The sequence below is a fragment of the Clinocottus analis genome, unplaced genomic scaffold, assembly GCF_023055335.1.
Source record: "Clinocottus analis isolate CAN_PGR_092001 unplaced genomic scaffold, fCliAna1.0.p SCAF_24, whole genome shotgun sequence".
Taxonomy (NCBI): Eukaryota; Metazoa; Chordata; class Actinopteri; order Perciformes; family Cottidae; genus Clinocottus; species Clinocottus analis.
In genome coordinates this window covers 6420883-6446681 of record NW_027175976.1, presented here as the reverse complement: position 1 = coordinate 6446681, position 25799 = coordinate 6420883, and the positions used below count along the sequence as shown (strand labels likewise).

General features: G+C 47.6%; 1 protein-coding gene across 7 annotated transcripts in view; it reads right to left on the bottom strand.

Moving 5' to 3' along the window:
* Nucleotides 1-25799, bottom strand: part of LOC137793858 (histone deacetylase 4-like) — a 58797-nt gene that overhangs the window by 8001 nt on the left and 24997 nt on the right. For 5 of the 7 annotated variants that reach the window (XM_068590239.1, XM_068590241.1, XM_068590238.1 and 2 more), the window contains exons 3-14: nt 25644-25712; nt 18071-18399; nt 14736-14886; nt 13197-13320; nt 11691-11809; nt 6645-6773; nt 6427-6536; nt 5806-5940; nt 5519-5711; nt 3549-3772; nt 1364-1585; nt 678-873 (exon numbers count right to left, since the gene is read on the bottom strand). In XM_068590239.1, coding sequence (XP_068446340.1) covers nt 678-873; nt 1364-1585; nt 3549-3772; nt 5519-5711; nt 5806-5940; nt 6427-6536; nt 6645-6773; nt 11691-11809; nt 13197-13320; nt 14736-14886; nt 18071-18399; nt 25644-25712 — 2001 coding nt within the window. Of the gene's footprint in view, nt 1-677; nt 874-1363; nt 1586-3548; nt 3773-5518; nt 5712-5805; nt 5941-6426; nt 6537-6644; nt 6774-11690; nt 11810-13196; nt 13321-14735; nt 14887-18070; nt 18400-24845; nt 25063-25643; nt 25759-25799 lie in introns of those variants that run through there. The other 2 variants (XM_068590236.1, XM_068590242.1) reach the window with 2 other exon arrangements.

Genomic DNA, 25799 nt, shown 5'->3' with positions numbered 1-25799 from the left:
GTACCTGTGGTCTGTGCTCCACCTTTCCACCAAGTTTCATGAAAGTAAGGCCATTTTAGAGGAGGTTTTATAGTCTAAATATTGCTGAAAAAACAGCTTTATTCTCTATTTCACACCGACAGACATCTGACAGTCAGCTATTTATCGAGCAGAAGACTCTCATCTCAGCTCTCACACTGTTTTTGAGGATATGAAGCCTTCCCACGTATACTATGCGGTTTGGAGGTAGGCGTTAAGGAGTCATAAAACATCTTCCACTACCGTGTGTGGCATCTTCCTGGTGAGAACATGTCGACAAACACACAGGCGCTGCTGGTAGGAGCTTCATTCTTTATTCAAGACTGGTTGCCTTTGTTATTTCCATCTCTGTTTTAAAGAGTCAGATGTCTTGGAGGAAGAAAAAGCGACCAGATAAATGCTTTTTGGCAAGATCCGCTCCTCTGCTGTGACCAGATGGAGGCCGGAATCATTACACCGTTCTTTTGGCAAATTCACCTGCTATTTTGGATGGAAATGCCTCCTTTCAGTCCCGAGTTTCAGCGTTAGGAAGTGAGTGAAATATAACCTCTCAAACCTCTCGGGGCAGACCAGAGGGAGGCCACAGTTGTGGACTTAAAAAAACCGACTGGCAGCTTGATAGAGAAACCTGAGCGAGCTCGATAAAAGGTGATGCCGACCTGTGGTGAAGCGCGGTTTGACGAGAGGTTCGGGGGCCGGGACGCTAATCGGGAAGGAGGAGGCCGAGGCCGGAGACGACTGGGCCCTGGACAGGGGGCGGTGTCCTGGGAAGGAGATGGACAGGCCGGCAGCCTCCATGGAGGCCTGGTAGTTTCTCAGCTGATGAATCCGCTGCTGCTCCAACAACAGGGCCTGCTGCTCACACACACACACACACACACACACACACACACACACACACACACACACACACACACACACACACACACACACACACACACACACACACAGAGGAACATAAATAAATAAGATTAATTCTCCAGTCGGGCCAACATGTTCAGTGAAACGCCTTAAATGTAAATGCATCAGAGGACGAGCGGGGAAGAGAAATCGCTTCAACGTACTCTATATTGCAAGTGCAACTTCTGGCCAAAAGATGGCAGCCAAAACAAATGATTCAGCTTTGATTTTCCCTCAGCAGTTAATCACAAAGACGTCATAGGACAAAGAGTCCTAAATACAGTTTCATGCCTGTTTTTTTTTAATGTGTTTTCACCTCTCAAGGACTTCCCCAGGAACAGCTACAATACATCAGTGCCAAGCAAATCAATTCCCCGGACCTTCATATTGATTCTCTCAAGCCTACGCTGCTTTGATGTCTCACTTTGAACTCCCCATCCTCTACCTGTCTAAAGAGCAGCTCCTGCTCCGCCTGCATCTCCCGCACCCTGTGCTGCTGCTGCAGCGCCTCCTCCTGCAGCTCCTGCGGGTCGGGGGGCTCCTGCTTGACGGTGACCCCCGGCAGCAGACCTCCTCCGTCCTGGTGCTCCCTCAGCTCCTCCTCCGTCTCCTCCGGGTGGCTCTGGTGCTGGCGGCCCACGGGCGACTCGCTGGGCTTGGTCATCATCTGCAGGGAGCGGGGAGGGGGGAGGGAATTGGAGAAAAGAGAGGATGATGCTCTGATGTGAAATTAATTTCACAATCGAAACAGCAGGATGTGACAAATCCCCTCTCCGACGTGTGAGGCTGCATTCAGACAAACGGGCGCTCTCTCCTCTGAATCAAATTCCTGGCAAATCACTCCTTTCTCTGGAGTATTCTTCTTTTAACAAGCTTAATTTGGATTACTCAGTCAGATTGGTGGCTTGCTCATTTCAAACCCGGCCGCTCTAATTGAATGTGAGCGGCCTCTCTGCCGTCTGTACTCCGGGGCAAAATATGTCTGTTTGGAACAGAGGCATTCCTCGCTCCCCGCTGCGCTGCTTTTCATCGACTCATTCTGGGGCCCGCTGTTAACCGAGTAGTGATTCAGTTGTCTGTTCATTCACTCTCACTGACACGGACCATTCAGAAGTGCCATTCAAGGCTGTGGACTACATTGTGCATGTGTGTGTGCAGACAAAAAAAGCAGCGAGAAAGAGAAGTGTTTGCTGGAAGTCTCAAGAGTGAGTTACAGGTGTGTGTGTGTGTGTGTGTGTGTGTGTGTGTGTGTGTATGTGTGTGTCCTGGCAGAGGGCTGGTGCAGCATTGACGTCAAAGTATTCACCGGCTCTCATTCTCCCGCTCCCCCTCCTCCCCTGTTCTTGTCTTCTCTGCGTCCAAACAAACTTCTCTTCTTTTTCCCCTCCATTTTTTTTTCTCGACCCCCTTCCTCTGCTCCACTTTCCCAGAAACTCCCTCTTTATCGGATCTGTCCTCACCGATCGCAAGTGCAGCGAGAGTTTATACACACATTATGGTACGATAGGTCAGGCACCATACAAGAGGATAAAGGAAAGAGAAAATATGTAACCCTTACCGCATCGCATTACACATTTAAATTGCTTGTTTTCTTTCTGGCCGACAGTCCAACATTTCTCTCACTATTCTTTGACATTTTTGGACAAAGAGAGCTATTCAAGCCATCAAACCAGAGTTGGTGATTGTTGGAACAGTGGAAAGATAAAACAAAGAGGATCTCAATGAGTTTTACTTTGTTTCTGTCGTGTTTTGATGATCAGCGAGGTAAGCCAGGTGTTCATGGGTGTTTGTGTTTTGTATTGTCCAGCAAGAATAGGGCCATTAATGCCATCAATTAATTTTCAGTTAATTCAGCAAGTCATTAATTGATGCCACTACGCACATTACAGAGTTTATAATAAAACGTTTGAAGTGGAGTTTTTCATTTTTGTCCTGACAAAACTCAAAAACCCTGTGCTCTGCGAGCCGGAGGCTGCTGGATAGATGTCTGTGTGAAGAGCGTTGAAACATATGGAGGGAGTGAGAGCAGAGCAGAGGAGGGGAGGCGGAGGCGGAGGAGAGGAAATCCCTTGTTTCATCCGCCCACCTCTCCTCCAGCGAGTACTCCGCTCGAATAGGTAAAGCCGTCCAGAGCGGCGGGCGGCGGCGGCTGCTGCTCGCTTCCTCCCCGACCATATAAAGGCAAAAGGCTTCCACTCTGTTGCCATGGCAGCAGCACACTGTTACCTCGCGGTCCGTGGCAACTGAGTCCCGGCCGCAGCCACACAGACGAGGACGTGAACATATCGCGCGCAGCTTTTACACGTCAACCTTAAAACCTGCATAAACACTCCAGAGGGGAAGCAAACGGCAGAATAAAATCAAAGGCTTGCGTGTTTTTGGCTGAGTTACTGGCCATCGCCGCCATCACAAGCAACCACACTGCAGCTGCTGTGCAGGCTCACGGCGGCTTATCGCCCCAATTAATTATCAGCTCATTCGAATGGGACGTCATCACCTGCCTCAAACTGCTTGACATGATCGTTTGCGTTCAACTAGAAGAGAAATACCAGTTGAGGATTTGCTATTTTTTAGCTTCCGCACCAACGGGGCGACGGGGAAAGGGAATGAGGAGATGCTCCGCCCCTCACCTTGTTGAGGTGGAGCTGCTGCTGCTGAAACTGCTGCTTGTGCTTCTCCAGGAACTGCTGGTGCTGCTGCTGGACCACCAGCTGCTGCAGGGCCAGGGCCTGGGCGTGAGCCTGCGCGGCGCTGCCCTGAGGCAGGGGGGCCGACTGGGTCCGCCCCAGAGGCCGGTGCTGCCGCTGCAGCTTGGCCATGGACGCCGCCGGCGACATCGACAGGCCGCTCACACCTGGGACATGAGGACGAGGAAGACTTTGGTTACAAGGGGAGGCGGTGACTCATACCGGGAGACCGCTCGCCCCTCAAGGACAGAGGGTGCATTGTTTTAATCAAACACAGGCTTCATGCTGGATGTCCCATTAGGTCACAAAGGCTTTCATTTTCTGCACTCGGTCTGTGCTATTTAGGGATGGCGGCGTTTCAACATGAGGCATCCGTCTTTCTCGAACATTTTCAGTGCCCTATACTTTGAATACTTTGTATGTGGCGTCATGAAGGACACAACAAGATCTGCTTTCGACTGTGAACCTGGAACAAACACACTTTGTACTCTTCTACAAATAAGTCAGGGTCGGTCTGATGTGTCCCACATTACGGCAGTGAGCCCGAGAGTTCAACTCCATTGTAAAGGATTACTTCACCCTTAAAATGACTATTTGTATATGTTTCTTGCATGCCTCCGAGGCAAATAGAGAAAATAGCCTAGAATTCAACTCATTTATCTACAAAATATTCACCAAAATCAAATTCAAGGTAACACGTGGCTGTAAGAAAATTAACGGATACAGGTTAATTTTGTGGCTGAAGTATTCCTTTAACTTGTTGCAACATAGTTTCCATGAGGTAGAAAACCACAGTGAGTATTTATATGATGACCTGACCTGCCGTCACTCCAACAACCCAGAACATTATGAAGTATTTAGACTGGGTGTCATCATGATGCATGGGCCTCTGTCTGCAAGGCCTAATTTGGTGACTCCCTTGAAGACACACGACATGAGCTTTTTTGTCGTCTTTTTCGAGCCTTGTCAGTCCACACCGAGTGGTCAGCAGACCCCCGTCTTTTGTGCTCAGCTGCATTAATGGGACTTCCGGGGTAAATTCTTAAAATGAAAGAGAAATATATGGCGCGTTCACATCGACACATGGATTCCTAACTCCGCTCTTACTGGTGTTGGACCTAAGATTAGTCAGCAGATGTATTTGTGAACCAAATAAAAAACTGCCATCTGTGCAGCCACGATTCTTCCATTGTGAAGTCAACAGATCAGTGAATTAACAGCGCACCATCCGGGTGAGGAAAGTAAGAAAAACAAAACAGACTCGACCGAGCCCAGGAAATGATCTGAGGGAATATCACAGAGGATTGTGTCTGAAAAAGCTTTTTCTGAAGCATTCCTTCTTTGTGCGTCAGCAGGAGGTAGGACCTGATACGCAGCGCGGCACTTCATATCAGAGAGGGGCTTTTTTTTTCTGTGGCTAAAATCATGACTTTCCCTCGCCTGGGCTGAGAAATAAATGACTGCATTTGTTCAAATTCTCCCTCGGCCGCCGTGCGTGGGCGTGGGCGTGCACGTGCGTCCCTCGTCTGTACGTCTCCGAGCGCGCATACGCACCATGCATGCGTCTGAGTGTGCGTCATTGCCCATTCAGCGCCCGGCTGAAAATAGCAGCAAAGTGGTAGTCAATGAATGAGCGGATGGGAAAAGGGCACACAATGCAACCATGTCACACTCTCATAGCGCACGCCAACGTATGAAAAGGAGCTCATTAGTCTGAGCTCGTGAACGGTCGGCTGTCAGTGCGAGCGGCCAAACAGCGTATTGAAAAAGAGGAATACTTCAACTTTTAGTCAGAGTTGTAGTTGGCGATTTGAGGTCTTTCGATCAATTTTACCACAACTACCACCACAAATAGAGCATCTTTTATGCCTCATCATTCACCGGCTTCATTCAGCTTCCATTACTACTCCTACCTGTCACCAGGGGGCTCTGTGCCGGGCTCTGCTCCATGAGCACCATGTGTTGGAGCAGTGGACTGTGGGCGCCGTGCCCGCCCGTTCCGGCTGCGGCCTCGACCAGGTAGGGGGTCAAGTGGCCGCCGGAGAGGAAGGGAGGGCTGAGGGAGAGGGCCGGCTGCAGACTTCCATCCTGCTGCGCCGAAGTCACCTTGAAAGGAGGGGAGAGCGTAACCGGTCACAGACAGCACGCCGACAAATTCCCCCGATAAACAGTCTGCAGCAGTTTCCCCCCCCCTCCTTACGTTGGAAGCAGCAGTGGACGTGGCAGTGGCGGGCAGCCCCAGGGTGATGTTGGGCAAGGACGGCGAAGTGTAGAGGGACAGCTGGTTAACGGAGCCCCGCTCAGCACCGCTGCACAGCCTCTGGGCCAGAGACGCCTGGGAAGTACATTGAAATGATGTATCTGTGTTTGAATCAGGAGGAAAAAGAACAGCACTGGGGGCCCAAACACTGCAGCATTGAATGTCCGCACCCGACATGAAACCGTCACGGCCGTCGGCCGCCTCCACACTGCCTGAGTGCCCCTAATGGCTGCCTCAAATAGCATCTTGCCGACTCCTCGGCCGTCTTCCTCCTCTGCACACCCATCACCTGAACATCCTTCACTCAAGAGCCTTCGTACACGCTACAGGCTGCAGAGTTTAAAAGCTAATAACGAGCACCTGTAGACCAGAACCCACACAAAAGAGCAAAGCCACAGGAAAAAATGCAGAATGTGAATTGAAGCCGTCCACAGCTCAGGTGTTGTGCCACGATGCATGACATTTAAATGTTGTGAATGTTTGAATGGAGATGGAATTCATCGGTCTCAAGCTAGGATGCGCTAAAGTGTCTTTGCGTGTGTGTTTGTGCGTGTGTGGTACCTCCGTGTTGTTGGAGACTGACACGGTGATGCCGTTCTCATTGGGGATGTTGTTGGAGCTGTTATTCGGGGAGCTTGGGCCCGAGCCGGGGGCGCTGCTACACGCAGAGTCTGAAACACACACACACACAAATCAAAGGCAGGCTCAAGAAAATGCAGGAGCCTGAAAATACATTTTTGTTTTGTTTTGGGTTTTTTTTCACGCCGAGCGTCGCTCACCTGCCATGTCGAGGGAGCGCTTCTTGGCGGTGGTGATGGGGCTGTCCCGGCGCCGCAGCAGCGGACTGCTCCGCCGCTCGCTCACCTTCTGCTTCAGCCGCGAGCGCAGCTTCAAGTTGGGCTCCGAGGCTGAGGGGAGGACGGAGAGAGAGGAACCAGACGTTGTGATCGGTTCATTCGTTTGTTTGCAGTCTTAGTTAACGGGAGAAAAAAAAGTGTGGGGAACAAATTTCACGAGCCCACACCGACCCCTTCCTCTGTAAAGCCGATTTCGCACACTTTTCCTTGTTTCCTCATTCACCACGTCTTTACCTGCCACTCCCCACCGCATCACAACATTCTTTTCCCTTTAATTCCAACAACAGCTTCACGTCGTCTCCCCTGATGATCGTTCCTCGGCAGCCACAACACCAGTGTCTGATTATCTGCTGTACTCATAACGAGGCGTGTTACTGGTTCCTGTTGCAGCCTGACGAAAGTCAACATCTGCTGTGTTGTTTGTGAGACTCTCATCTTTGGTATTTTTTATACAACTTACTCTCATTTCTTTCTCTGCGACGTGGCAATTCAAATCATCAAATAACACCCAGACTTCTGCTTCCACCGTCGGACAGGCGGGAGAGTTACCTGATCCACAGTCTCACAGCTTGAACTGGGAGCACTGGTCTACTGGAGCGCGGAGCGCCTTCCACAGAGCCACTCTGTTATGAAACCTGTTTGCAAGACAAACTCCGACACGATTCCCATTTAAACGCTTTCTGAACATGCCAAATTCTGAGCCATTTTCCCAACGACACTGCGGCTAAAAAGCAATTAGCTGCAATTTGGGAGCCATGTCTGATTGCCTCCAGGCCTTTTGGTCTTTTGTGAGCGCTGTCACAGAGTTGTGAATGGAGACAGGGAGAAAGGAACGGCATGTCACCTTGGCTCCAGCCATGGAGGCTAATGCTCTGTTTACTCTGCCCTGCCAATCAGCAGCCTCGGATAATTTCACTATTCATTATCCAATTTTTAATCATCTAAGGAGAGCTAAATCCAACCGTGGTGCACCACCAGCCCTGATTATGACATAACACGCTGAAACGCTTCTTCACCTGCAGCAAAAGTGCGTCGAAAAAAAAAAAGTAGCATTTTAGGAAACATGTCATCAAACACTTGTTCCCGTTTACAGTGTCAGGTAAAAATAAACGTGTGGAAATAAGTGTGAACGACAAAGTGTGAAGGTACTAGAGCACAGCGTGGGCGCGAGAGCTCGGTCCAGATGGAGTGCAACCAGATAAAGTTTGTGGAGCCAATTTACTACAATTTTACTACAAATGAGCATTTCTAAGACTCTCTGAATTTGATCTTCAGATCTGAGGAAATATCATGAAAACGAAAGTATTGTGCACAAGGGCAACAAACATCTATGTCATCATGGTATAGTGGACATTTCTACCATCTGTGTATCCAGTTAAAAACTGTTATGGCAAAAAAGCTAACAACAACAACATGAAAGATGTCCTTTAGATGGTCCAAGCCATCAAAACATGAAGTACGGCATCTTAAGTCTCACCCTTCTCCATAACTTCACTGTTTCTGCGGTCGTAAAAATTCAAAAGCTTCCAGTTTGATAGAAGCATTTTTAATAATTCACCGTCTGTCCACTCTGTGCAGAAGATAGAAGTTGAGTTTCAGTGTGCTTCATTTGGTTTATCTCAACTTTCTTTCTCCAAATGATTCCTCAGCCTAACGGATTAAAAACATTCAAAAGGGATTTTGTTTTAATGATATAAAGAACAAACTTTTCTATCTGTCCGATCAAGACTGAACGCCATAACAACACTAAAACCATTACACATTAGGCATTTGTTGAGATATATAGTGGTGCTCAGGGAAGAAAATCATGTGTCCGTCACACTGAAGTAAGAGATTTACAGATCATTGCAATGAGTTATTCCCATTTTTGGTGGATTAATGCATTCATTCCGAGGCGACGACGTGGCTGCATGAATATGATTGGATACTCTACCAAGCACATAGCCTTAACATGATTCTATCACTGGTGATTTTCTCCATGCAAAATGAAAGGCTTTGTTACAGGCTGTCGGGGAGCATGAGCACATACAATCCCATATGATATTAATGCACAGACGGGGCATTGTCGCCCTCCTACAAACGGGCCTCATAACGGAGGTGAAAGGTTGTGTTAGTGAGTGACATCCCGCATTCAGGCAGCCGCATGTTGCTTTGCATTCATGGGTGAGCTGTGTGCCATGTTCGGTACCAGCCTGCCTGTGTGCTATTGTCTCCATGTGAAGGACTGGCTGCCCCAGTTAGGCTCCCAAAAAATAATAATACACACACATAGTTGCTCATCAGTGAAAAGACAAGGATGCTTTGCTCTGCCTGCATCAAAGGGCACAGTGAGTCTGAGGGCCTCAAACTTTCCCACCCTTGTCGCCTTCTCTCAGAGGCATCCATGTGTCTGTGAGAACATGCTCCGGACATGCAATGCTCTCTCACCCCTAAGTGTTCACCGCATAAGAGGAGTTATTGATTTTAAAAGGCGCCCGTTTGACTGAAGCTCAGCGTCTCTCTTGTCACGCAACTCTTTTCCCACCACACATTTAGACGATCCCACTGTATCACCAGTTTTAGGATTTGCATGAAATCAAACCCCCCCTTTTTCTTTTCTTTCTGGGTAAGCATTCAATGTATTTATACTCTGTAATTACCTCTCCATAAAGCATTACTGTTAACACCGTATCAGAGCCGCATCCAATTACTCTCATAATACAATTTTGACATCAATCTGTTGTCGTACTGCTCTCATTGTGTCGCGGATAAGGGTATCGTCGGCTCTAAATGTCTAAAAAGTGAAAGAGGAGACGCACAAAAGAGCGCTGTTGCCTCCCTGGGTGCCAGTCCTCTACTTTATGGCCAGGCGGTGATATAAAAGAGCCTCTAACCTCTCCCGAGCTGGCATTACCATAAGTAAACCCCGCAAAGCACGTCATCGCTGTGGGCAAATATCAGGGTGGCACAGTTTCTCTCCTCTCGAACACAATCCTCCTTATAGAAATCAAGGAGACGAGCTGACACTCCAGGGACGATCCTTTCACTTCCCGCCATTTTCCGTACCCTTCCCCCCCTCCTCTCCTCTTTCTCTACATGGAGCAAGTTTTTGGGGGAGTGTGGTATCACTGTGTTAAAATCTGCTTGCCAGCTCTACTACTGTAAAGAAACCGACACTCCCTCCATCCTCCACCTCAAATGTTTGTCTCGACAACAAATGGTCAGTGAAGCCACCCTCGTCTTCCTCGATCGATCTTTCTGATTGCCACGGTTCTCCCTTCTCGTCCTTCATACTCCCCTCCTCTCTTCCTCCCTCTCTCCGTCTTCGTCTTCTCCTCTCTGAGCGTGGAATGCGTCCTCGTGGGCCAGTGTCAACTGTGGTCTATCTGCTGTCGTAGCCAGCGCCACGAAGGCTCAGAGTCAACAGGGCCAGCCGCCGCCGCGCTAAGTGAATAATTGCACTGTAAGACGACCGCTGCATCACGGCTACACCACCGCACACACCACTCACACTCCACACACACAACGCTGAACACATACACACACCTGATACAAAAAAAGCACACTGCAAACAGCTGGTTTTACTCTAAAAAGGCTTCTTGACTTTAAGCACAAAATCCTGAAGACGTTAAGATCGTAGGCCACGAGGAAACTTTACTCCAGCGGTGCACTTGGCCGCGTCACGGACGCTCCAACGAGTTTTGACAAGCTGTGTCACCCAGTTATAAGAAACCATGGTGCTCTGTGCAGCGGTACTGTTACTGGAGTAAACCACAAAGCATAACTTAGAAGCCAATTTAAAATCCGATGTTGTAATCACCGTGCCCGCTGTGTTTTTTGGAGCTGAGGGTGGTCAATTAATTTCTTGGAAAAAACAGCAAATTAATAAAAGCTACGTGGCTGGGCATAAAAAAAAGCATGAATACGATTTGAAATTTAAAAAATGGATTCATTCTTACACCTGATTAACAAATGGCAGGTTTTGTGAAATTCCAATCAGGGATTTATGGCCTCCAGTTGGAATATAAATTGGTTGAAATGCATTTTTAACAAGCTGAAAGTACAACACTGAGTTAAAATGTACGGACACAAACACATAAATAAAGATTTATGTGTGCCAAAATAATTTATTTTTATAGCATAAACCCAATGGAGGCAGATCAATTTAGTACATTTTCTATATTTCTTTTCCACCCGAAGGTTTTATCAACTTGTAATACATTATTGGATGTGAATGATTCAACATCTCGGAGACAGTGAGTAACCAGAGGACAGGTCTGATGGGTTCACTGTGAGCGTATCATCAGCATAACAGGGAAAATAAATATTGCAGTTGTGAATTACTTGACCCAGAGCAGAAGTAGCACGCAAATGGAAAACAATAAAGGTGCGAGAATCGAGCCCTGTGGAACCCCAGAAGTAATTGTTGCGCTGCTGGAGGAGCTGTTCCCAAATCCCACAGATCTCCGAGAGACAGTTAGTTTTAATATGCAATCATCTAACAATTCAAAGGCAGCAGAAAGGTCCGGCACCAAAAAATAGTGCAACAGCAAGCATCAGAGTGATGCTGAGTGCCTCAAATCTGAACATGAGTTATATATATAATGCTCTTTCTAAAGCTGTTGCTGAACAACAGCTGATTTTAAACAACGCCTGAGGAAAAGGAACTATTAAAAACAAATAAAACGTGCTTAAATGTACAAAACCTCTCTCACTCCATTGAACTCTTGAACCACCTACGCTTCTGCTCTCGCTAACAGTCTCATGTGGGGTATGCTGGGAGACCCTGACAGCCTAATGTGCATGTGATTAATGGTGCAGAGCTCTGATGCCATCTAAATTATGCCAGACGTGAGTCTGCATAGCAGCTACTGGACGTTACAGACACGAGCGCGCGTGTGTGTGTGTGTAATCCTGCATAGGAGCAAATAGACAGCTCTGCACCGCCAATGCTAAGTGTTTGTGTGTGTCTGTATGTGTGTTATGTACCAGTTTTTCGCAGTGGGAAGTCGTCCCGGGGGTTGTAGACACCCAGCACAGGATGGTTGTAGGTGGACACACCAGTCTGTGGTGGCGAGCTCTGGTCCAGAGAGCTGTGCTGGGTTTTTCTATGGAACAAAACAAGCACAGTGTTAAAGGTGTCACCAAGATCACAGAACCAAGCGAAACGCTCAGAACTCAGTGTACATGTGACCGACTCCAAGCAAAGTGACTGACTTCATGGCTGTCAAAGATCTGTATGATTAACGCCTCATGCAAATCCCTTGGCACGGCTGCAGACACACGCTGCCATCTGTTCCCTCACTGCCGACAGAATAAAGTGGCGTTTGTAGGCAAAGTTAAGCCGAGTTGGCCTCGAACCAAATGCATGTTCCTGACAAGCGGATGTACACACACATCTCTTCCAAAAGCGAGGGGGCCGATGAGTCCAATGAGTGGAGAGAGAACGGCATCGGAAAAGGATATAGAACGAGAAAGTTGGTCTCACTTTGAGCTGCAGAGTCGACGCTTGTGGGTGTTTCATTGGGTCACACATCCAGATTATGTAACATTGTTTGGTTATGTATTTGCATTGTGTGGTTTCAGTGATTGTATTGTGCCAAATGGAATACATAATCATGGAGAAAAGGGTTTGTAAATGACGCTTAGTGCTCCACTGCTGCGTTATTTTATATTTTAGTGTTGTGTCAGGTGAGCAAGCAGCAGCACTGGAAAGTCACTAAGTACATTAATAGCACTGTGTTGTGTACTGCACAATAAATAATGCTTTTATCCCCTATACTTTAAAATGTAACTACCATTCTTTTCTTTTTTGCCTTTTGTGTTCAGTTCAATGTCCAATTTGTTCAATAAAATAATGAAAGAAACAGTTTTCTCAGTTTTTAAAAGCTATGATATTTTTTCCAGTGCTTCATTTCCATTAAAAACCACCAAGAATAATAATATAAAATATTAAAAGAGATCCTTATTCAGGTAACTGCCATTTAAAACCTGCAAAAAGTAGGAAAGGACCAATATAAATTGGTTTGCGTCACCATGTTTCCATGTTACTCAGACAATGAAAGCGACTAAGAGAGCAAACAAAAGAGGAAACAGCAAGTGTACACACCTGCAAAGGGCTCCAGAGATGCTACAATAAACATTCAAGGCCTAGCCTTCAGTATAAGAGCCCCTATCATCAGGTTTCAATATCCTGCTCTTGTGTGTGCGCGTGGGTGGTGTGTGTGAGCGTGCACGCCTTTTCCCATCATTGTTTTATAACCCTGCTCGGTCCGTCTCTCAGTCAGGCTCATACTGTGTGGCAGGTGAGGAAGAGGAGAGGCTCGCTGACAGATTAAGACACAATCCAATACATAATTCAGCTGCAGTTAGAGAGAGAAACACCATTCAAACTCATAATGATCCGCTTCTAGTGCAATCGTTACAAAGGACGGGAGTTGAAATGCGCCAGCCATGGCAATCAAAGCTTGTATAGAAGCATGAACTGTCCCTCACCGGTACCAGTAGGGAGCGTCGTTGTGGAGGCCTCCTTGGTTGAGGCTGCGCTGGGCCAGGGCCTTCTTCTTGTTCAGGACGAACTCTTGGAGCCGCATCTTCACCTCCGTGCTCGCCACGGCGCCTATGGAGTGAGGATAAAGAAGAAAGTGAGATCTGTATTTAAAGAAAAGTCCTTGCAGAGAAGGTTGTGCTGGTCTGTGAAGAAGAAAGTTGTTATTGACAGTTGGCATGGTTTAAATGTCTCACCAGAAGTATATTTAACAAGTTACACTTTAACATCCAGTTCTCACATGTTAATTCCCTTTCAAGTTTGACAGAAATGAAAAGCCAAAAGGAAACTTTTCTTCCAAAACGTGTCAGCACAGCATGACTGCTGGAGATTGCATGCCAACGTACTGCGTACTATACTCGATCAGTACGCGATGCATACTGCCTACTAAATTACCAACGTCAGGTACACTCATGAGACACGTCTTCTCTGCAACATTACCTCGTCCACTCAGCGGATGCAAACCGGCTGCTGAAGTGTCGACTATGTCCAATGAGTTCACGCCTCAAACGCAGTAATTCTTTCTAATCTAGTATACATGCAGGCAAAGACAAAATCCACATAGTAAGCAGTTGGAACAAACTAAATACTGTTACATCCTACTCCGTAAGAATATTAGTTTTGTGCATAGACAATAAAGCACAATGTCAGCTGATGATGTGAGAAATCTGTACTTTTTCTCTGTTTTTAATATTATTGAAAATGTATTTTTGGGGTTCTGAACTGCTGGTTGCACAAAACCTAATAAAGGGCTTATTAAAAACATTTTCCACTATGCTCTGACTTTTTTCAAACCAAACAATTAACCAATCACTGACAAAGCCTTGAGCAGATTAACTGACAAAGAGAATAAAGGTCAGCCCTACCCCACCTCATGAGGACTTTATATATAGCCTTTGAGGAGTAACATTTCTCCCGCAAAAACAGCAACTCGCTCCCAGTCGACTCCCACGGATGCAGCCTCGATCTGTAACCACTTTCCATATAGTGTGTAAACTACTCTCAAGGACTCCTGTCCACTCGCTTTCAATGAACTGTTGAGAGACATCCAGCAGGCAGCGGTAATAACCTGGCTTAGCCCCCGCCAAGGCCACCGGCTAACGCAGCTCGTTTAACCACAGTAAACACACAGGTTCTCCAAGCAAAATGGAAACACACACACTGTGGAGCCCAACGGCCGTTTCAACCGATTTGAACCTAAACGGGAGGAACGGGGCGACTATTTTGTCTATCGTCTGCGGAGGTCCCAAAAAAAGCAACTTGTTGCAGTCTTTTCTCCAACGGTAACCTCCGATATCTGCTGCTGCTCTTTAATGTGTGACATACATGTTGCACAGTTGAGAGAAAAACAAAACGACCTGAATTAGGATGTATTTTTTCGGGGTGTTTTCTTGTACTTGAATATGTGCAGTTTGAGTTTGTCCATCAGATGCCTGATGGACAAACTCCAGCGCTTCCTCAAAGTGCCATCTCCTGCATGTACTTACTCTCCTGTCCTCTCTCCTTGTTCTTCAGCAGCAGCAGTTTCTGCTCCCGCTGCTGTTTCTCCAGCTCCTGCTCCAGACGGTGGTTCTCCATCTTCCTCTGATGCTCCAGCAGCTCCTGCTGGTGCTTCAACGCCAGAAGCTCTTGTTGCTGCTGCGGGGAGAAGCATCAGAACAACGTCTTCAACATGCAGCCGTTTATATTCAAACTTTATGCGAACTCAGCACAACAGGAGACCCTTCTCAGCTGCGAGATAAGATCCTTCGAGTTTTCTAATCTAAATGTAATTAATTCATTACTTTCTCCTCTTTAAACATCAATTTACATTCCACTCCTGGTAAGTTACCATCTGAAATAATTAAGTCTGACAGCTGTTTGAAGCAATAAAATAAAAACCTTTGCAATCCTATAAAAACCTCATGCCCCAAGCGCGAGCCTTTAAATAAACATAAACAATTTAACTGGGGCTGAGGCTTCAGCAAGACACATAATCCAATCTGCTCACTTCCTTCATAACTTCGGGAGAGAAAGAGAGGAGAATCTGTTCATCACTTTAAATGTAAAAAGAAAACCTCAGGCCTTTTCAATGAAGTGAAAAAACAACCTGGCTGTGACTCAACGGTTCATCCTGTAACCAAAAAGGTCACAAATAATGTCTGCGTAAAAGCCAAAATGTGCTCTGAAACACCTCTTCGTTTCACTGAAGTGTCCTTGAATGAGTCACTGTGCATAAGAACATCAATTAAATGCCGCTGATGCAAACTGAAAGCTGCTTTCACCGTCTTAATACATTTCCTCGACTCAAGGCACCAAATCAAGAGTCCCAATTACTCTTTAATGCCACTGTAATATACAATAAATAGGCAAGCTGTCTCTGCTTGCACTCAGCCAGCTCCATAATGACCTCTTTCTGACGCGTCAAGGACCCGTCGCTCTGCCCTCCTCTTCCCCTTATCATCACACACCCAATGGCAATATTTGATCAGTTCGCCATAACTGCATGTAATCAACTTCTTCTCTTTTTTTTTTTCAACAGACGCTCCTGTGTTTACAGTGAGGGCAAAATCAAATGTTGGAAACAAGTCTGTGAATAAATCAGCGGCTGAAGGTGAGAGGAAGGTGAGGAGGGGCTCGTGAGAAAAGCACATCGGCTCTCTGGCCGGCATCCAACACGGGGGCCTCCATTTTTGTCTTTCAATCAACGTTTGAGATTGAGAGTGGAGAGGCTCAAAGTAACTTCACATGCGCACGTCCACATGCGCACACACACACACACAGACACACACAACCAAAACCCCTGTGGCTCAGTGGACCAAAGATGTACTCACAGATGACTAATACTCCGAAGGGCTTCATGATAGCTCTCACTTTCTGAGGGTTCCCTGTTGTCAAAATGCAAGAAATGTGAGTGTTTGCAGACATTTAAGTGTGTGTGTGTGTGTGTGTGTGTGTGTGTAGCTCTAAACCGGGCATCGTGTCAGTGTGTGTTTGCTGACATTTGAGAGGATGTGTATGTTTTAATGCCTGTGTGTGTGTGTGTGTGTGTGTGTGTGTCCGCAGGGGCAGTGAATGGGGCTGATTGAGGCCGGGCCTCCCTGCTCAGGCTGTGCGTCACTGGCCTCCACCTGAGTGGTCCTGCAGCCCCACCACAGGCAGGACGACCCTTCAGACGCCATCACTCATCCCTCAGTGTCACAAGACGACCCGACAGACGGGACGCAACCAGAGGAACAAAAACATGAAGGAGAGGAGAGGAAAAGAGAAAGAGAGCAACCAAAGAGAAAGCAAAGGGGAGTGGACAAGAAGAAGTCGGAAAGAAGGACAGAGAGGAAAGAAGCAAGAGAGACACAATTAAAGGAAGGAAGAGAAGATGACAGTAAGGAAGATAAGAAGGGTGACAGGAGACAGAAGATAAGACGGAAAGGAGACAGGAAAAAAGGGAGAGGAAGAGAGGAGAAAGCTGGAAGAAAGGAGGAGAGGAAAGACGAAAAACAAGAAGGTCCATAAGAAGAAATGAGGCAAGAAAGAAGACAGGAAGTAATGAAGAAGGACACAAATGTAGAAAAGCAAAAGGAAGAGAGCAGGAAAAGGAAAACATTAAAAAAAAATTAAGGACAGGAAGGAGGGAAGAAAAGGAGGAAATAGAGAGAAAAGGCAAACAAGAAGGCCAGTTAGAAAAAAATAGGACGGAAGTAATGAAGGCAGAGAAAGGGAGGGAGAAGAAAGAAGACAGGAAATCAGTGAACGAGGAGGAGAGGAAAGAAGGAATACAGGGAGACAGTAAGGAAGGAAAACAGGAGGAAAGACAAGATGGTAGAAGGAAGACATAAAGAAAGAAAGACGTCCTGTATGGACCAAGTTGCACAGGAGGAATTAAAACCGTTACACTCAAACTAATGTAATCCTGCACACTGCGATCTAATCTCCTGCCCCCACAATCCATTTTTAGACATTTGATTCTAAGTCCTGAAAAAAGAAGAAGAAGAAGTACTTCAGCTGAATCTGCATGTGATGCAATTCATAGTACGAGCAGTAATATTCTACAAAAGAACAAACACTGGAATATTTTTATATGACATTTAAGTCCCACAGGAGCTGTCGGGGGCCCCCGATGTATTAGAGCTTCCCCGAGTGGGCGTGCTGATCTAGATTCACTTTGTATTTCCAGGTCACTTCTACAGCGACGCGCGCGACGGTCACAGCTTCAACATCCGGCGCTCAACATGTAAAGCAAGTCTGACTCAAAGCGCCGTTATGGTCTGAGGAGCCAAACACCTGCTTATTGAGACGCCTGCGTCGTTCAAAGTAAGGCTGGGTAAGTTCGTCTTGCACAGGGGTCCTGGATCTAAACGCATCCGTCGCTGAAGGTGAAGCAAAAGAAGCCAAACCAACCCCCCCCCCCCTTGTTCTCCGCTGCCTCTTCGCTCAGAGCAAAGTGATTTTAAGCTGACGGAGGTGCTCTCTTTCGGTGAGGGTAGTCTGTTAATGAAGAAGAAGACTAAATCAAGAGCTGCCTCTGCTTTGTTTAGTCAAGTTTTAAATAGGTTTGGGCCGCGTGCCTGCTGCTCCTGCTGCTCCTGCTGCTCCTGCTGCTCCTGCTGCTCCTGCTGCTCCTGCTGCTCCTGCTGCTGCTTACTCTTTACTTTAATTGTATTTGCTGTTGGCTGCTCTTAATCTACAGCTTTAACGATTGATGCTGCTATTTTCCTTCCAAACGAAGGTCAAATGAACTCAACACTGAACCTCTGAGGAGGCGGTTGAAAGGAGAAAGTAGTGTAAAATGGAAATACAAGTACAAGTACCTCAGGAGTACACTGGAGTACTGTCACTGACATACCTTAATATGTTCCTGGAGCTGGACCTCGTGCTGGCGGGACAGCTGCTCGTGCTGCCGCTGGAACTCTGCGATGAGGATCTGCCGCTGGATCTGCTGCTTCTGCTTCAGGGTCAGCAGCTCCTGCTGCAGCTGCTGCTCGCGCACGCCCCCGCCGGCCTGGCACGTGCCCCCCAGCAAGCCCGGGCCGGGCGACTGCTGACCGGGCGGGGAGAGCGAGCACACCTGCTGCTGCTGCTGCTGCTGCTGCTGCTGGTGGTGATGGTCCACGCGCAGGTCCATGGGGATGGCGGCCGGAGGGAGACGCAGGGGCAGCGCCGAGTTGATGTCCACTGCGGGGGGAGACGGACAGACGTTGGCACAGACGTTGCGATCGCGTGAAACTACAAAACAGTGGTTCTAAAAAGCACCTTGGTGTTTACAACCGCGAGGAGAAGCATTGTGCAGCTGAACGGGATTAAATTAAAGCTCTTCAAAACGTTCGGGGATGAGCGATATGAAGAAGATACCTGTTGGCGCCAATCAGCATCAAACGCATTTCAACGCTTTGGAGTTTGAATCAATTAGTTTTTACCAGCTTTAGAGAAGGAAAACACACGGCTGCATAGAAACTATTGTGTGCGCATTGATTCAACAGATGCTTTCGGTTGACAGTGAAGAATAAAACTGCCATCAAACTGAAGCCAATGCTTTTACCTAAACACACAAACAGCAGCCGATAATAAAAAGACCTTTACAGCCACGCGCAACATGACCGATGTTATCATGTGTCAAGTATTGACTGTTATTCGACCAAACAAAAGGTCTAAATCTTTAGTATCTGCGGCGCTCACAGCAGCTTCGAGTCCCCCGTGGTGGTGATCATCTTCTATTTCTTTTTTCTAAGTGACAGCAGAGTGGTTTTCCAAAGCTAACCCTGACCTCTGACCTCTTTGTCGGAGAGGTGATGACATAATCTTCTTATGGGAATCAATAAAAGCTTTACATCCGTAGCGATGAAGAAGAAAAAAAACTTTGACTGATGCTGCAGCTCCACGCGGGGCCCGTCGACAGCTGACAAAGATTGCATTGACCCGGCGAGGTGCGGACCTTGAGCCACCCACAAATCACAGCACAGGAAGCCCTCCAATCACGCAGCTTCCTCCCCATTAAATCCAAATAAACAGAGAGCCGATTGGCTGATTATTTACCTACATGTTTACAGAGAGCGCGGCGAGAGCCAGAGATACTTTGTGTTAATAAAGAGGCAAACACGCCGCCGCTGGCACACTTCATGGCATCAGGGTTACGGAGCCACACGACCAAACAAACCGCTCACATGAGGGAAGTACACAGCGAGCATTATCCAGCGGCAAATTGACACTTGTGCCTAAAAACCTGCAGGGATTTCTCAGGACTCCTTTTTTTTTTTTAGGGACGTCGCTTGAACTCAACCCACACGGACACAATCGCACAAATTGAAGTGTGTGAGGAGGCTCCGGTGATCATAAAAACACAAGTTTCCTGCAATCTGTCGAGCCCTGCTTGATCTACGACGCATCCCTCTCTGACATGAGCCATGTTTGAAAAGTGAAGCATTCACAGAGGATCCTCCTCTCCTTTCTCTTCTGCACATCGTCCTCCCTGCAGACGGACTGGAACCGTGCACCCGAAGCCGGTTGAACCCTCCTCCCAGAGTAACAACATGCAGCGGGCCCCTGAGGGTCTGCCGTCATGTGGCGGATGACAACAGCATGTGAGGCAGGAGTCAGCACTCTCTCTTAATCTGCTTACAATGTCTCCAAAGTGAGAATCAGTCTCTCCGTTACAACCCCCGGGACATGAGGTTTGACATTTCACTCGTCATAAGATGCCTTCTTTCATTCCCCCCTTCTTTCTTACACTATTGGTCTCCTTCCACGAAAAGGAGCCTGGAGTGTTTCGCTATTTGTGAATCTGACTAACAAGGTGCCCAATCTTTTAATGAAATGCAGCGACGCCCTCGTCGTTGGCTGTTCTCCGGCCGCGCGCTCATTTCAGAGGCGACGGCGGTTCAAGTTTGGCAGTTGATGAGACGACGAGGGAAGGGGAGAGGAAAGAGCTCGTTAGGAAAGAGTGACTCCTCCACGTCGTGAATCATCATTTCACAACACGAACAGAGAGTTTTGACAGGAAGACGCTGGAATCCGAAGAAAAGAAATATCGAAATATTACTTATTGTGTATATTTCGATTTCTGACCTGCATACGTATGAGTCACTCTGCAGTTTGTTCAGTGCATGACGGTTAAGAAGTCTGTAGGCTGGAAACAGCCAAGGTATTAAGTCTTCAGGGTCCACCATGACTGGTGACTTCGGTGGGGTCATTAATTCTAATCTCAGAGTAGTTTTAGTAAAAGAGGACGCCGGCCGTTTCCCGTCAGAGGTGAAAGGAAAAAGAAAGAAAGGACCGCGCCGATGTGACTGTGACAGAAAAGCTGCACTTGTCAAAGGCATGCAAATTCATAACTCATGCACACAAACGGGTGCATGCACGCACAGACACACACACACACACACACACACACACAAACACACACACACACACACACACACACACACACACACACACAGTCCTCGGACAAAATGTTCCTCTTTGGGTATTGAATCCCTGACACAACACAAACAACGATGGTGACGTGCACAAACGCGCCGCTTCTCCGCCGGAGTTGCAGAAAGAGAGACGGGGATCGGCGGTGTCGTTGAACGTACCCATCGGTGCTCTCCTCCTCCTCCTCTTCCTCTTTTCAACAGCCTCTTCTCTCCCCCTTATGATTGCACCTCCTTCAGTCTATTGCGGCGAATGACATCTCGCTCCCTTTGCTGCTCATCTGACTTCTCCTCTTGCTCTTCACCTCCGACACTTTTTGCTCCTCCTTTCATCCCCTCTCCTGTTAAACCCGATGGGCGTCTCTCTCCTCTCCCCTCTCTCTCTCTCTCTCTCCCTCCTCCCCTCTCCTCATCCCTCGCTTGCCCAGTGGTGACATCACAGGGCAGTCTCAGGCATGCAGCCTGTTTATTCTGCAGCCCTCTGCTTTTCCAGGAACTAACGTCACACACACACACACACACACACACACACACACACACACACACACACACACACACACACACACACACAGCACTCTCTCACTCACTGTGTCTCTTCTCTCCTCTCCCCCCCTCGACCTGCTTCCCTAGCTTCTAAAGGCCAAGGAAAACCCTCCACGCCGGTTGTAGTGCATCAAATATGTCCGGCCTCTTCCTCCTCCTCCTCTTCTTCCTCCTCCTCCTCCTTGCAGGCGACCCACTCAACTGCACGTGTCCTTTGCCCTCCCTCCCTCCCCTCAGTACTCCCCCATAATAACCATGTGGTTTTAATACCCAGTGCTCAAATTCCTGGCCTGGAATTTGCCAACATTTCCCAAACAAATAAAACCACAAGATGGAGGATCAGAAAAAAATAATAATGTGGGATTAGTGTTGGATAATGGTTTGTTGTTGTTTTTTAAACACAACTCTGCTACTGTAATCCCGCGCCCCATTCTTACAGTACAGGTCTCGTATTTTGACATTTGTTTCACAAACGTTATGTTTTGTGTGTCCACGCATGCCCACACCTGGAGAGACTTGTTATGTGTGTTTCCTTTTCTTTTCACATGATTGTTGTCTGCAGATTTGATGGATTTGCAGGCTTTTTACCATTTACTTCTTTTTATATCTTTATATTGCATTCGCTGAATCATTTTTATTTTGTCACGAGAAAATCTTCAGCAATAAATGGTTCAGCAAAATGAGAATAACTGTGAGACAATATTTGATTTTTCAATTTGTTAGTCGAGCGATTTTGATTACCAATGAACCATTTCAGTATTTTTTCAAGCAAAAGTGCAACATTTGTAAATTGTTCTTGTCTTAATTCATCATACACTCATTATCTTTGAGTTTTACACGGTCAACAGGACACATTTAAGCAATTTAATATTTAAATTTAACCAATTTTTCACTGTCTTGAAACGCTTTTTGACCAAACAGTTGATACAGTAATCTAGAATATCATTACGAGACGAATCGATGGTGAAAACAATCGTTGGTTGCAGGGCTGTAACAGGTCAAGCTCAATAAAAGGCTCGACGGCTGCAGAACGGTCCCTCAAAGGTCAAAACACGCACACTAAACTACCCGGTAAATCGCATGGCAGGATATAAAAAAAACTGTCGCGACCCATGAGATGCACCTGGTGAAGATCAACCCGGCGTCTTTGCGTACGAGCGGTGCCTTCAGACACGCACCTCGCTTCACAGATGTGTGCCGGATAGCAGCCGGCATGGGGGCACTCGGAGGAAAGAGAAAAACAAAGACGTCTCGTCTGGCGGGGGACCGGAGGAGCTTCCGGGAGTCGAACACAACTGACAAGCTCACCTGGAGCCAACATCAGTTTGACAGGAGCAGGTACTTTGTCTGCGTCTGTTCCTGTTCGCCCCTTTTCCTTTGAGCGCTTCAAAGTTTCCTTTCGGTTTGATACGGAACATATTTGAGGCATGAGGGCTGGATCCCCGCTCCACCGCGCAGAAATCGTGATCCTAATGTTTTTTCATCCCACTCTCTGGAACCTTTTATTTTTTCCTCTTCCCTCAGCCGAACCGTTCCTCCTTGACCTCTCTTCCTCCCAGCAGGTACCTCTTCTCCTCTCCATCCTCCTCCTTCGTGCCCTGTCCTCCGGCCCCGCTCTGCACCCTTCCCCTGTTCAGCGGCTCCCTCCCACCTTTCTTCCCTCCATCTCCCTGCAACGGATCACAATCTGTTTACAACCCCTCCGGCGCACTCCACAACTCTTCTGGCTCCAATTGCAGATCTATTAATACCAGACAATGCAGAGGCCTGGCGTCTCTGATTTGAGGCTCGGTTCGCCGAGTGTATATCCCGCGGTCCGACTGCCTGAGCTCCACACTCGTTAGGCTTAATAGACGTCACACTGAGGCGAGCCGAGCTGTTTGGAGCGGCAGATCTTCTTCTTTCTTTTTTTTTTCCTCCCCTTCTTTTTATGCATGCAAAGCGATGACAGACATGAGGAGATATTCTGCACAGGGTTTCACAGTGAATTTAGCAGCGGGGCGAGATGAGTGGCAACAAGTAGCACATCTGTTGACGGTGGAAAATAGCTGCGGTCGATTACTGATTGGTCTCTGAGGGTGGGTTGCGTGAACATCCGCCTACGTTACTTTCTATCACAGAGTTCTGCCTCCAAACTCTTGGTTTTCGACAAGCATATCCTGGTTTTGAGCTTGCAGCAGAAGCCCGACTGTGATCGCTGTGACCTCTTGAGGAGCGAGAACGAGACGCTGACGGGGTGGGGAGTGGGGGGGTTTGAGGAGGGGGGGACCTTGTTCTGCCCGAAAGCGAGCTCAGACATGTCGCGGCCCACGGTTGACGTCACGCAACGGTCTGGAGCGCCGCAGCCTGACGGGGAGGGGACGGGTGGAGGTTGAGATTGAGGTGCAGTACGTGCAGGAACGTGCCCAGGCCTGTGAGTGTTTATACTGGAGACGAGTCGAGCGCCGGCTGCGCCATTTCCAATCTTGAGTCCATGCATGATGAAGAACTGTTGTCAAATATACACAAAAAATGGTTTTTTTGGTTCCTGGTTTGGTTTTGGACAGCTGGTCTGACAACACTTGAAGACATTATCTTTAATTCTTCACAGTTCTATGTCATTTTGTAGACAACGTCCAAAGTTTGCGCTCCAGACGAAACATTTTACTGACCAACCGGTTAATCGGCCAGTTAAGAACATCATCAGCTGGTCAGTGAACCTGCTGCAACTCTCCAGTTTCGCGTCGGTGAAATATGAGGAAGTAGAAACTGTCCGTTCACCAACAGCTCAAAACCAAACATTTACAACAGAGAAGACTTTTGCATGTTTGCTCGATAAATGAGTTCAATGATTCAACGGACGGTTGAACATTTGTTTATTTTCTGTTGTCGTTTCCACAGTCTTCTGCTCGCTTGTCGTGAGGTGCAGGTTAATGGCTCAACGCGTCCTGAGCACAGTTATTGCAAACGACCGGTGCTGCTTTGCGTGAGAAACCAAACGCGGGTGTTTGCTTTGAGCTATGAAGCTCCCAGAGGGCCCGGCGACCACCGCTTTGCATCCCAAAAGAAAGCGCTGCACGCTTCCTCCGCCGGGATACGAGTACGTAAACATGAGACGACGGAGCGTTCGACACTTTAATGACGCAACAATTGCATTTGCTCCGGCGCTGTTTGGTGGAGGGACGGGAGGCGGCGCGAATGCTTTTAAAACAGGTGCGCGTCCAAAGTGTCGGGGTCACGCGCGCTCCCCGTCAGCTCTGTATCCAAGACAACAGATTTTGAGAATATCCGATGAAGTCACTCCAGCGAATTTCAATATTTTATCCGCCTCGCCTGAGGCGCGCAGAACATAACCCCCCGACAACAAGGTTTTGGGAGGAGAGAAAGAAGGTACTTTGGGTCAAAGTGAGGAAGAAGTTGTGGTTCATTTGTTCTTCCAGAGCAACAGAGTGCTGAACAGCAGCTTCCCGCCGCTCCGTGGCATCAGAGGAGCTAAAGAGCAGCATGGGCAGTAAATTATGAATCACACTTCTACTATTTCCATTATTTTTGAAGGGGGGCGGGGGGAAATCAAAAATGGTTCTCCGCGGTGATGAATGAAAAGAACAGAGCAATTTAAACTCCCTCATTATGGACTCAGATAATACATTATGCATATATTACCTCGGACTCGTTCCTCCTTCAGATTACCTCATCTCCATCTGTGCCCCTTTCTTTTCTGCACTCTCGCCTCGACACAGCTTCGCCTCTGCTCCCTCCTCGTCCCCCCTGCCACTGTTTGTATGGACTGGAGGTGGAGGAAGCTACTGTAAACACGGTGCAACACTTTGTGATGTTTTGACAGTGTCCTTTGCAAAGGAGACACAATGCTTGCAGCAGATAGGAATTTGGAGAGAGAGAAGCCTATTTTCACCTATTTTTATTTATAGATGTATATTTTCAGTCCACAAGCTCAAAAAAAGGAAAGCTCTGATTTGTTTTGGGACTATCTCTGCTCCCGCCTCGGGGACTCTTGCGGCAAACACATCACCAAGACAGTCACAATTTACTTGTTTTGTTTTGCTTCATATTTTTGGCAGCCATTCCTCCCGAGTCCTTCGACAACAATTTCACATGAGCTCACGAGCGGAGCGCCAACATTCAGGCGGCTGTATTTCCATTCAACAAAATGGCACTGCATGAATTAAAACGTACAGGAGTCAGCGTGGACTCTCCTTTGGACTTATTAAAATCAACGAGCAATTAGGGTCAGCCGTGAACGGGTGCTATTTAAAGTGAGGACACTTTGATAATTGGAACTGAATGGAAATCGGACTCATTCTCGGAACAACACCTATGCATGCAAAGTTGCACAGGATGTGGTTAATAGTGAAATCACGTAGGTGCACACACACGCACACACACACGCACTGTCTTTGGTTTACAGAAGCTCATGCACACACACACACACACACACACAAACACGCACGCACACACACAGTGTCCAACCTGTTGGGATGTGGTTGAGCGCCGACGTCTTCAGAACCTCCAGCGGCTGCTCCTTCCCCAGGATCCCCTCTGTGGGAGAGAGAGCACACTCCGCTTCAAATATGGTCCGCAACATTGAGACGGGCTTCCAGCGACAAAAGCGTGCTAATTCAGGCG